At 36.0% G+C, this 13,081-nt stretch overlaps 1 protein-coding gene across 1 annotated transcript in view; it reads left to right on the top strand.

Annotated features, from left to right (window-relative positions):
- The window catches only part of usp22 (ubiquitin specific peptidase 22), an 86,639-nt gene that overhangs the window by 11,062 nt on the left and 62,496 nt on the right, over positions 1-13,081 (top strand). The window contains exon 2 of the mRNA XM_079846331.1: positions 3,498-3,554. Within this exon, the coding sequence (XP_079702457.1) occupies positions 3,498-3,554 (57 nt within the window). The remainder of the gene's footprint in view (positions 1-3,497; positions 3,555-13,081) is intronic.

Below are 13,081 nucleotides of genomic sequence, written 5' to 3'. Positions count from 1 at the left end.
GTAAATGCAAATATCCGATACGGGTCGCTTTTAAAAGATGACGTAAGCGGGTTATCAAAAAAAAAAACTGATATAGTCACCAAATCGGAATTATGCATCAAGACCTGCAGTGTAAATGCGGCACACCGGACACGAATGAAGTGTTTCGTGCGAGTGATTTACATGTTAAGTCAATCCAAAGATGTGAATAGGCATTTTGTGGCGCAAATGAGGCGTTTTGCGCGAATTGAGCGTTTTGACACGTGATTCGCACGAGTTGAAAAATCGTAACTTTGGCGGATATTCGCGCCGCTTTAAACAATCAGGAGCTTGCTCTAGTAGTGACAACTATGAGGAGAAAATCTGGGTTATATTAATCATATATTAATATCTGGTTCAGACAAGTGTGCATATGATTATCACTGTGATAACATTACATGACATGAAACACAACCCAGTCTCCAGTTTATGTATGATCAATAATACAAAAGTATAAGTAAAAGGTATAATAAGCTACACATGAAATAAAGCAAACAATTCAGTCAAACATTCAAAGTCAGCGCTAGTCGGCTACAACAGTAACGTAAAGTTAAATAGCATAAAAAAAAGTAATGAAACTTCACTTTGCCCTCAGCCTAAACGATTTGCCAGGGAACAGATTATAGATCCATGAGACCAAAGATCGCCCGTTAGATACACACAAGACGAATTATAGCTGATCCACTGGAGCTCACAACTCCGAAAACGCCAGATCAAATGTTCAAATAGGCGCTCTCTTTATAAACAAACCACAGATTTGAGCTTTAAACAACTACATTATCGCCTGTAAAAGTCTTAACTACGTTTCGTCACACATTATCAGTAGTATTTTAACAAAAAAGACTCAAGTGTGAACACAGCCCATGTCAGCCATTTCTCAACGAGACGAGCCGCTGGCAGAAGCCCCGACCATGACGCAAATGAAGCGAGTAAACTCAATGTTCAAGCGTCCAACCGCGCAAATAATGTGTGAACGCACCATTAGAGAGAAAAAAAAATTCTATTTGATTCAACATAGAATTTATTACACAAACGTTTAGGCTTCAATGGCTATGAGGGTGAGTAAATTACAGAATTATGGATGCACGATATTGAATTTTTGCCGATATCCCGATATTTTTCAACTCATTTTGGCCGATATCCATTTACTGATATATGTTTCTTTTTTCCCCTTTGTTTGGAAACATTTCATTCTGGTTTCAGATTTCTGAGACATCCTTACTAAAAGGATTCTTGTTAAAGATAAGTAAATGTTAATAAAGTTATTTTTATAATAAGAGTATATTTTCTCTAAAAATAACAATAATAAAGTCATCCCAGACAGATGCAGTTGTAACCTAAATATTAAATTTTTGGATGTAATGTTTGTGCGCATGAAGTGGGGGTGGCATGGCATCAGTTGATGCTGTATTTAGCTTCAAATAAAAAAATATACAATTATTTTAGTGCTCCTTGGATTATTTTTCATCATCCATTTTATAAAATTGTATTACAGATTAATAAGCTTCGCATCTTGTTTTATTGAAGACCTTAATAAACAAACGCAAAATCAAATTTACAAAACATTGAGTCAAACAAGTTCTGTAGCTTAAAAAAAGGAATATGCTACAACTTCTGAAAAAAAATAATAAATAAATTGCTGTTTTACAGAGGTAGCTACACAAAACAGTTTTGTTGTGAAAACTGGCAATCCTGCGTTGATTCACAAATTCAAGGCCGCATTTAAAAACTGTCAATATAAATCACCATACATGCAATGCATTTGCTTGTTTTCACTTCAAGAATGACCACACGGCTCACATGATCTTATCGCTATAGCTGTCGTTGCACACGCAAGTTATTGCAGGCGCATATCAACACTTTATCATATCTGCATAATTCTTCATATTGACCGATGCTGTTTTTTTATATTTTAAGCATTTATCGGCCGATTCCTATATCGTGCCGATAATATCGTGCATCCCTAGATCTTCATTTTTGGGTGAACTATACCTTTTAATGCTTTTTGTAATTTTTATTAATGAAATAATATTCCAAATCAGAAACTAAAACTGCGAATCGCTGGCTTAATGAGTCATTGAGCCATTCATTCGACTCGTTCAAACGGATGATTCATTCGAGAATGAAGTAAATGACTCTGAATGGGCCATTGAATCATTTGTTCACCCGATTGATTCGCTCTCAACACGGATTCATTCAGAAAAATTAAACCCTGTTGTATGAGACGCACAACAACTTTACTTTCATTGGCTAAAATATAACACGTTATTAGCTTCTTATGTATTGAACTGTTGTATAAAGTAGGGCTGTCAAAAGATTAATCGCGATTAATCGCATCCAAAATAAAAGTGTGTTTACATAATATGTGTGTGTACTCTGTTAATTATTATTTATATATAAATACACACACATTCATGTATATATTTAAGAAATATTTGCATTTATATAATCTATAATATATATAAATATAATAAAAATATTTTTTTCTTAAATATATACATGCTTGTGTGTGTATTTATATATAAATAATAATTAACAGAGTACACACACATATATTATGTAAACACAAACCTTTATATTGGGTGCGATTAATCGTGATTAATCTTTTGACAGCGCTAGTATAAAGTCAATATCACATTTGCATTTGTGCTGTTCATGACAAATGCATTAATTAGCACTTTTTGCTATGGTATAAAAATTGGAACCATGCAATTTTACTGGTGTTCGTAAACCAGTACTACTGAACTATATATAACAGTTTCATATATATTTATATGTAATGCATGCTTATGACCTCGTTGGTAAATGGCACTAAAATGAGATGCGTTAATACCGTCTGTACATTGGTGCTAAAATTACACAATCTATCAAGATGACAATTCATTTCTGTCCATTTAAGTTTTACTAATGAACATTTATTTCGTATTGTGTTGGTCGATGTTCACAAACACATCAATATCGTCCAAGCCAGAATTATTGCTACATTAAGTTCATCTCATCCACGGCCGTGATTAAAACCAGGCTTGTCCAATTATTCGAATAGTCTTCATTTACCATTAAAACTCTTTTTATAGGGCGGCTGTTCCACATCTATTCTGCGTGTGAAGTTATATGGGCTTCCAGCTCCCCATCAATAATTAATTGAACCATGGGCTGTTTGTCATATTGATACCAGCTTCCTGTGTTTAATATATACGGCCCAATGGCATCTACATGTCCCTCCTGAGCCTCGGTAGATATTTACGGAGAAGGTGCTCGACAGCAGAGGAGTTTCTCAAAGCATAGAGGATGCTTTAAATCAGGAAGACTGAAGAAAAGAAGCAATGTGACTCAAGGAAGGGAGATCAAGGACTACAGTTTTACTGGCTCATAATTCATAGCCTTACAAATGCTTAAACACCGCTGTTGTGACTTGAATACAAATCAAGATCGTTTGATCATTTTTATCCCAAGATATTGTTTTGTTCTCTGGGTTTTAGTGTGTGGTGGTGGAGGAGGGCGGCTTCGTTCCAGATGCATTGAAGATTACGCTCAAGGTACCACAAACTGCAGAACTTTATTGGGCTGTTAAACGAAAAGTAGAGACTACATTTTCACTATTGTGACCGTAATGTGTTGCGCATGAGGCTTTGTGGTCAAATGATCAAGCAACACAATCTGCTAAACATTTGATTCATTGATTTGGACAGTTCATATCCTAGGAGAAAAGTTTATTGTTCGGATATAAACACTGATTGATAGATTAAAATAGAGCAAATCAGCTTTTGAAATTGTCTTGGGGATTCAAATAATGGTTGATTAAATCGTTATGCCATGTTAGAAAATGTATTTCTCATTGAATCATTCATTCAAGAGATTCGTTCAAAAACGCTGATTCATCCAGTAATGAAACGAGTGAAGTCTTTATGAGTGAGTCGTTGAATCATTCACTCGATTCATTTAAAAACACGGAGTCATTGAATAATTCACGTTTCATTTCTGGATGAATCACTTATAAAGACTTGTTTCATTACTGGATGAATCAGCGTTTTTGAAATAATCCGTTGAATGAATGATTCAATGACTCACTCATAAATACTTCATTCAAGAGATTCATTCAAAAACGCTGATTCACGTAGTAATGAAACAAGAGAAGTCTTTATGAGTGAGTCATTGATTCGTTCATTGAAGAGATTCAATCAAAAACGCTGATTCATCCAATAATGAAACAAGTGAAGTCTTTATGAGTGAGTCATTGATTCATTCATTGAAGAGATTCAATCAAAAACGCTGATTCATCCAGTAATGAAACGTGAATGATTCAATGACTCGCTCTTGAAGACTTCATTTGTTTCATTACTAGGTGAATCCGCGTTTTTGAACTAATCTCTTGAATGATTCAATGACTCCCTCATAAGGACTTCATTCAAGAGATTAATTAAAAATTGCTGATTCATCCAGTAATGAAACAAGTGAAGTCTTTATGAGTAAGTCATTGAATCATTCATTCAAGAGATTTGTTTAAAAACGCTGATTCATCCAGTAATGAAACATGCAAAGTAATTATGAGTGTCATTGAATCATTCATTCAAGAGATTTGTTCAAAAACAATGATTTATCCAGTAATGAAACTTGAATGATTCAATGACTCCCTTTATAAATACTTGTTTCATTACTGGATGAATCAGCGTTTCTGAGCAAATCTCTTGAGTGAATGATTCAATGACTCGCTCATAAAGACTTCATTCAAGAGATTAATTCAAAAAGGCTAATTCATCCAGGAATGAAACAAGTGAAGTCTTTATGAGTGAGTCATTGAATCATTAATTCAAGAGATTAAACACTTATTAAACACAATCAGATATACATTTTATGTTAATTATCTTATAACATTTTTTATTTTGTTTAGTTTGTCTTTTCAGAATCGTTATCTCTATTTGAAACAACAAAATTGTGATTCTGGTAGGTCTGGCTAGATAAGATGGTAAGCAAACAATCAGTTCTTGTGATCAATGTGTTGGATGCAGGAATAAAGTGAGTGAATTTGACCAGGGACATATTGTTATGGCGAGGCGACTGGGTCAGAGTATCTCTGAAATGGGAAGACTTGTGGGTTTCTCCCGGTCAGGATGAGTAGGGACAAACACAATCCGGCGTCCATGGCTCCTCGATGCACAAGGGCAGCGGAGGCTATCAGAACTGGAAGAAGGTCGAAGTGATGGGCGACGGCAAGCCGGTAGAGGAAGTGTGATGTTCTGGGCCTTTCCTGTGGACACACACAATAATAGCCATGGACCGTTGGCTGAACGTCTGATGCATATGGAACACACACTTCAGGAGTTTCCAAGTCGTCATCTGATTGGTTGAATTCTATAGGATAGGGCTGGGCGATAAAACAATGACGATATGTATCGCGATAGACACGTAATCGATATAACGTTCGATAATTAGTAGTGTTGTCACGATACTGGAATTTCTAACTTCGATACGATACCTAAAAAAGTATCGATATTCGATACCACAGGGAAAAAACGCTGCATATACTGTCAAAGATATTTTTTATGTAATTTCTTTTTTTGTCCGTCTATTGAAAATTTATTTTGAAGAGATTGCTTTATATGATAAAGCTTTTTAGCTTTTTCTCATATATATAAACGTTGATCAATTACCATTACAATTATATCTCAAATAATTGCTAACTAATTGTGTTGCAATAGCTACAGCACAAGGAAGCTTGATCTCAAATTGAATTTAAAAAGACGAGTAAACCATAATAAAATAAGAACAAATTACAAACAATAGCACAAATAAATACAATAGAATAAAGATACAAATGAAATAGACTGCTTTATTCTTCAGGTAGGTCTGCAGTATTCAGGTATAAACTGAATTAAAAAAATTAAATAACATTGGATAATCTTCATTGTAAAAAATGTAATACAGATGAATCCATTAGAGTTACACAAGTTAATCAGTCAAGAGCAGCAAGTGATCGTTTGTCTTTTTGTAGTGTGAAAAATAAATAACTGCTGTCCCTTTAAGATCCGACGCACACATGGATCCCAAAAACTCCTGTTACACAATCTTCCTGAACTGGTTATGACTGTGTTTACATTAATACTCACCAAGATGGGCATTGAGAATTTTTTTGAGTGTATTTGACCATTAATAAGCTGGAAAAAGGAGCTAATTTTTGCCCTTGTTTGTCAGAGGCGGCTTTATTACGGTATGTGTGTGTGCGCTTCAGATGCGAGCGCGAAATCTGCGGGAATGCGTAGAATTAACGTTATGTGCAATCCCGCGTGAAATTCAAACCCGTCACGCCAACACTAGCACACTGTCATGAGGAAAAATCCGTCGTCCCAACCAAGACTGGTAATACCACAAATTTGTTTTACCACCTTAAGCCTTGTTTATACTTTCGTCTGTCTCCGCAGCGCGAGCCTCGTTTGTTCGGGGACGTGTTTATACTCGACGCTTGACTTCAAAATCGCCCCTAAACCCTCAATCACTATTCCCTACTTTAGTCCACTAATACAGTTCACTTGAAGGAGTGAATGAAAACAAGTGAGTGAATTCGGCCTGCGTGTTCATCGGCTGTAAACTCGTTATTGCGGTGCAAAGTGGGATTGAATGAGTGCACTCAATAACGTCCACTATGGTTTCAGACACCACTACAAATAGCGGGCGATTTCAGATTCAGCCTTTGAAACTACATGGAGAGGTAATGTTACTCTGTATAATTTTACGTTTAAAATACATTTAAAATGTAAAATATTTTTCTCCTGGTCCTTATTTTAAATGGGTAATAAAATATCAATGATTATCGATATTGACTGATATGAAACGCTTATATCGTGATGCAGTTTTCAGCCATATCGCCCAGCTCTACTACAGGATGTCCGGCGAGACATGTGTCGCTTTCTTTAACGGTCCGCCTGGAAACAAACGCCATTACGCCAAACTCCAACTGTGACAATACGACACTAAGGGTCTTACCAGGGTCAACTAAACGCTGGAATTTTAAAAGTGTGAAGTTCGAGGCTCCATTGTTGTACTTTAAATTAAATAGGGATGGGCAACAGTGGTTGAGTAATCGAGTACTCGAACGTGACAGCGATCATCAATCATGAGAACGATGATCGCCCTGAAAAAAAAATATTTGTCTCTTTTTTTTATTGGTTATTGCGTCGTTTTGCGCGGTACCGGAGGTCTGATTGGTTAGCATTATACAGCACCTCCAGACCGCGGCGAAATAAAGTGAAACTGAGGCGCGCACTGCAGTGATGTCTGGAATCACTGATCATTAAATGGTTTGCGCAAGATGTGCAGCGCCAATCTGTCATAGCCTACATAGCATTATAATGAGAACACGATGGAAAGATCTGTAAATGATCTGTGTTTAGTTCCCCGTGTATCAGCTGATCCACTAGCGGGAACACTCAGACTAGCGCGTGAAGTTCATGTGCGCATTCGCATCCTTTTCTGCAGATGCACATTGTAAGATTACTTTTATGTTGTCTATATCTGATTAATCTAATATAAAACGCATTTGGTTGAACATAATAAGCTAGCAAAGCGCTGCCGTTATACCGGCTGTTCATTCTCTTCAGTTTCAGCTCAAATGATGAGCTCGAGCTCGACATGGTTTAGAGACAGATATTCTTTTCAGATCGGCTATTTCTTTCTCAGAATCATTGATATTAGTAATGCAGCAGTGCTATACTGTTCTCGTATTTTTTAACAGTAGACCTAGTTTATTTAAAGCTGTTTTTCGTTATGAGTTTGAAAACGCGCAGTGATGTCTGTAAACGCTTCGATCATGAATAATAAAATTAAGTGCATGATGTGCAGAGTCAATCTGTCAAAGCATTATAATGAGAACACGATTTTAATAAAATGTTGTTTCTGTGTGCTTTCGTTGTCCGTGTATCGGCGTTGTTAAGGGTTCGAGCGCATTCAAAATGTTCCGTTTCAAACCAGCTTGTAAAATCTAGCACGCTGAAGTTCACGTGCGCATTCACGTCCTTTTGTGTTGATTTATGTCGTAATGGGTTCATAATAATCTTCATATTAAAGGTCCCGTTTTTCGTGTTTTTTTGAAGCTTTGATTGTGTTTACAGTGTGCAATATAACATGTGTTCATGTTTCGCGTGTAAAAAAACACAGTATTTTTCACACAATTTACTGATCTGTATACTGCTGTCTTCACTGTCCTCAAAACGGCTTGAAGATTTCCCTGTTCTATGAAGTCCCTCCTTCAGAAACACGTAACGAGTTCTGATTGTGCCAGCGGTTCCCGTGTTGTGATTGGACAGCAGCTTACACACGCAGAGCGCACGTTACCGGAAAGGTCACGCCTCTCACCATAACGGGGATGCATGCGCTCAATGATCTCTAAGTACAGCGTCCCTGGGAAAGCCAAACAAAGGTGATTTGACTCCGGGATGAAAATAACAGCGTCTCGACGACATGGCGACAAACAAACTACACAAACGCAACCGAACGCAACACTTCCTATTCTCCACGCGGGAGCAACAAGACCACGCCCCCTTTTTCGCGTGTTCTTGTGGGCGGAGGTTAGTCGACATACTGCTCTACTGACGTAATTAAAGCAGGAAATACCAGGATGTAGTCCAAACCGGCCGTTCGCTGTAGGCTTTGAAAGGGAACTTCTGTTAAATAAAATATCTCGCTTGGCATTGAACTTTGAGCTTTATAATTTTACAGGTATTATAAATGCTCTAACAGCAACATTACACACTAACTAAAGTTTGAAAAATGGGATCACGAAGAACAGGACCTTTAATATTGATATAGGGTGCGTTTGGTTGAGTTTATTAACCAGCTAGCAAGCTCTGCAGGGTGGTGTTATTCCACAGTTTCAGCTCAAAGGCAATGCTCGATATTACTGACTTGGTTATTTGAGACGGTCAGTTTATAAAGATGTTTCTTTTTCAAAGACATTTATGCATCATAATCTAGCAGTTATTTTTTGTTTTATATGTTCATGTTTTCATATAGGCTACCTGTTTTCATGTCACATTTGTATTTGTCAACAACCATTTTTTCATTATCTCAATGACGCACATGCCCCGCCCCCTGCACATGCCCCGCCCCCGAGTACTCGAGTACTCGTTTTTGAGACCTATCGATGATCGAAATGAGAAATTGACAAAAATGCCCATCCCTAAAATTAAAATTCATAGATGAAAGCTGGTCTGTTTTTCAGGGACATCGAACACGGACACGAAAAAAGAAAAGAAAAATTTAAACCTTGACTCCTGGCAAGTTTTGTGGATAGAAATAGAAATTTTGACCATTAAAATCCAAATTAAACTTTTAAACATTAATTTAAAAGGTGACTTATAGCCTATTTTACTTCAATAACCTGCAGGGACGTGCAGAAAATTCCTAAGGGGCAAGGGCTCAAATGTAAGAGAGGGGCAATATGTAAAAATATAAAAAGTGTTTGGATACTATTTTATGTTTTTGCAAAAAGTCTCATGCTTATCAAGTCTGCATTTATTTAATCAAAAACACAGAGAAAAAAAAAACAGTAGCCTAACATTGTGAAAAATTACATGATGTTTTTAGATATATATTTTTAAGAGCATCACATATCATACAGGAGCTGCAAGTAATTTTCTCTTTGCCTTTTGTTGTTTGATTCACATAAATGGCTCAATCGTCACCAGGTTTATTATTAGATGCTGCCCCTTTAAGACCGAATACAGATCTAATGATATCATTCTCCCATTAATTTCTCCCAACTATTTACGCCCATTTAAGCTAAACTGTGTTTAAGTGAATACTCTCCAAGCCTGTCATTTTGAGATATAGGCTATTTTGTTGTGTATTTGATGGTTTAGTCGCGCACACGAAGCATATGTGCAAGTCGGTCCGTTTCGCATTGTGCGCGCGCACACACACACACCCCCGCCTTGAACTTGGAAACAGCGTCTATTGCGCGGATTGTTGTGCTTTTCATTTAATCAAACACGTTCTGCAAAAGTGCATTTGACAACTATCAACGATTGTGCTGAGTCTGACGTTAAATGCATGTTTGGGGAAAAATGACAGCGCGCAGATGAAGGGAAGGAAGCTGTGCTAGACGATGCGCGAGCATAGTTTATAATAGTTTTACCTCATATCTTCTTTTTATAATCCTTGGAAGCAAAAATAAAATAAGATTAATATCACAGCCCTAAAGTGTAACCAGACTTCATTTTTGTTTAGTTCTCTGGCCATCGTCAATCTCTCTCTCTCTTTTACAGTGTGTAAGTGAATGTCGTGATATTACTGATCATGAAAATTTTGCAGTGGCGCTGAAAATCCAGCGGCGGCGCTGTGAATACATTGTAGGGGAAACACTGCTAGACTAAAATGACGAGACTTTTAGTCGACTAAAACTTGACTAAGATACCTTGAGTTGTCTTTTGACTAAAACTAGACTAAAATGACGAGACTTTTAGTCCACTTAAACTTGACTAAGATACTTTGAATTGTCTTTTGACTAAAACTAGACTAAAATGACGAGCCTTTTAGTCGACTTAAACTTGACGAAGATACTTTGAATTGTCTTTTGACTAAAACTAGACTAAAATGACGAGCCTTTTAGTCGACTTAAACTTGACGAAGATACTTTGAATTGTCTTTTGACTAAAACTAGACTAAAATGACGAGCCTTTTAGTCGACTTAAACTTGACGAAGATACTTTGAATTGTCTTTTGACTAAAACTAGACTAAAATGACGAGACTTTTTGTCGACTTAAACTTGACTAAGATACTTTGAATTGTCTTTTGACTAAAACTAGACTAAAATGACGAGACTTTTAGTCCACTTAAACTTGACGAAGATACTTTGAATTGTCTTTTGACTAAAATTAGACTAAAATGACGAGACTTTTAGTCGACTAAAACTTGACTAAGATACTTTGAATTGTCTTTTGACTAAAACTAGACTAAAATGACGAGACTTTTAGTCGACTAAAACTTGACGAAGATACTTTGAGTTGTCTTTTGACTAAAACTAGACTAAAATGACGAGACTTTTAGTCGACTTAAACTTGACTAAGATACCTTGAGTTGTCTTTTGACTAAAACTAGACTAAAATGACAAGACTTTTAGTCGACTAAAACTTGACGAAGATACTTTGAGTTGTCTTTTGACTAAAACTAGACTAAAATGACGAGACTTTTAGTCGACTTAAACTTGACGAAGATACTTTGAGTTGTCTTTTGACTAAAACTAGACTAAAATGACAAGACTTTTAGTCGACTTAAACTTGACTAAGATACCTTGAGTTGTCTTTTGACTAAAACTAGACTAAAATGACAAGACTTTTAGTCGACTTAAACTTGACTAAGATACCTTGAGTTGTCTTTTGACTAAAACTAGACTAAAATGACGAGACTTTTAGTCGACTTAAACTTGACGAAGATACTTTGAATTGTCTTTTGACTAAAACTAGACTAAAATGACGAGACTTTTAGTCGACTTAAACTTGACTAAGATACCTTGAGTTGTCTTTTGACTAAAACTAGACTAAAATGACAAGACTTTTAGTCGACTTAAACTTGACTAAGATACCTTGAGTTGTCTTTTGACTAAAACTAGACTAAAATGACGAGACTTTTAGTCGACTAAAACTTGACTAAGATAATTTGAGTTGTCTTTTGACTAAAACTTGGCTAAAATGATGAGACTTTTAGTCGACTAAAATGACGAGACATTTTGTCGACTTAAACTTGACTAAGATTCCTTGAGTTGTCTTTTGACTAAAACTAGGCTAAAATGACGAGATATTTTGTCGACTAAAACTTGACTAAGATTCCTTGAGTTGTCTTTTGACTAAACTAGACTAAAATGACGAGACTTTTAGTCGACTAAAACTTGACTAAGATACCTTGAGTTGTCTTTTGACTAAAACTAGACTAAAATGACGAGCCTTTTAGTCGACTAAAACTTGACTAAGATACCTTGAGTTGTCTTTTGACTAAAACTAGACTAAAATGACGAGCCTTTTAGTCGTCTTAAACTTGACGAAGATACCTTGAGTTGTCTTTTGACTAAAACTAGACTAAAATGACGAGCCTTTTAGTCGACTAAAACTTGACTAAGATACCTTGAGTTGTCTTTTGACTAAAACTAGACTAAAATGACGAGCCTTTTAGTCGACTAAAACTTGACTAAGATACCTTGAGTTGTCTTTTGACTAAAACTAGACTAAAATGACGAGCCTTTTAGTCGACTTAAACTTGACTAAGATACCTTGAGTTGTCTTTTGACTAAAACTAGACTAAAATGACGAGCCTTTTAGTCGACTAAAACTTGACTAAGATACCTTGAGTTGTCTTTTGACTAAAACTAGACTAAAATGACGAGCCTTTTAGTCGACTAAAACTTGACTAAGATACCTTGAGTTGTCTTTTGACTAAAACTAGACTAAAATGACGAGACTTTTAGTCGACTTAAACTTGACTAAGATACCTTGAGTTGTCTTTTGACTAAAACTAGACTAAAATGACGAGACTTTTAGTCGACTTAAACTTGACTAAGATTCCTTGAGTTGTCTTTTGACTAAAACTAGGCTAAAATGACGAGATATTTTGTCGACTAAAACTTGACTAAGATTCCTTGAGTTGTCTTTTGACTAAACTAGACTAAAATGACGAGACTTTTAGTCGACTAAAACTTGACTAAGATTCCTTGAGTTGTCTTTTGACTAAAACTAGACTAAAATGACGAGACTTTTAGTCGACTAAAACTTGACTAAGATACCTTGAGTTGTCTTTTGACTAAAACTAGACTAAAATGACAAGACTTTTAGTCGACTTAAACTTGACTAAGATACCTTGAGTTGTCTTTTGACTAAAACTAGACTAAAATGACGAGACTTTTAGTCGACTAAAACTTGACTAAGATACCTTGAGTTGTCTTTTGACTAAAACTAGACTAAAATGACAAGACATTTTGTCGACTAAAACTTGACTAAGATTCCTTGAGTTGTCTTTTGACTAAAACTAGACTAAAATGACGAGACATTTTGTCGACTTAAACTTGACTAAGATTCCTTGAGT

This window comes from Gobio gobio (assembly GCF_949357685.1).
Source record: "Gobio gobio genome assembly, chromosome: 20".
NCBI lineage: Eukaryota > Metazoa > Chordata > Actinopteri > Cypriniformes > Gobionidae > Gobio > Gobio gobio.
Note: the sequence above shows the minus strand (reverse complement) of the source record. Positions and strands in the feature narration are given on the sequence as shown.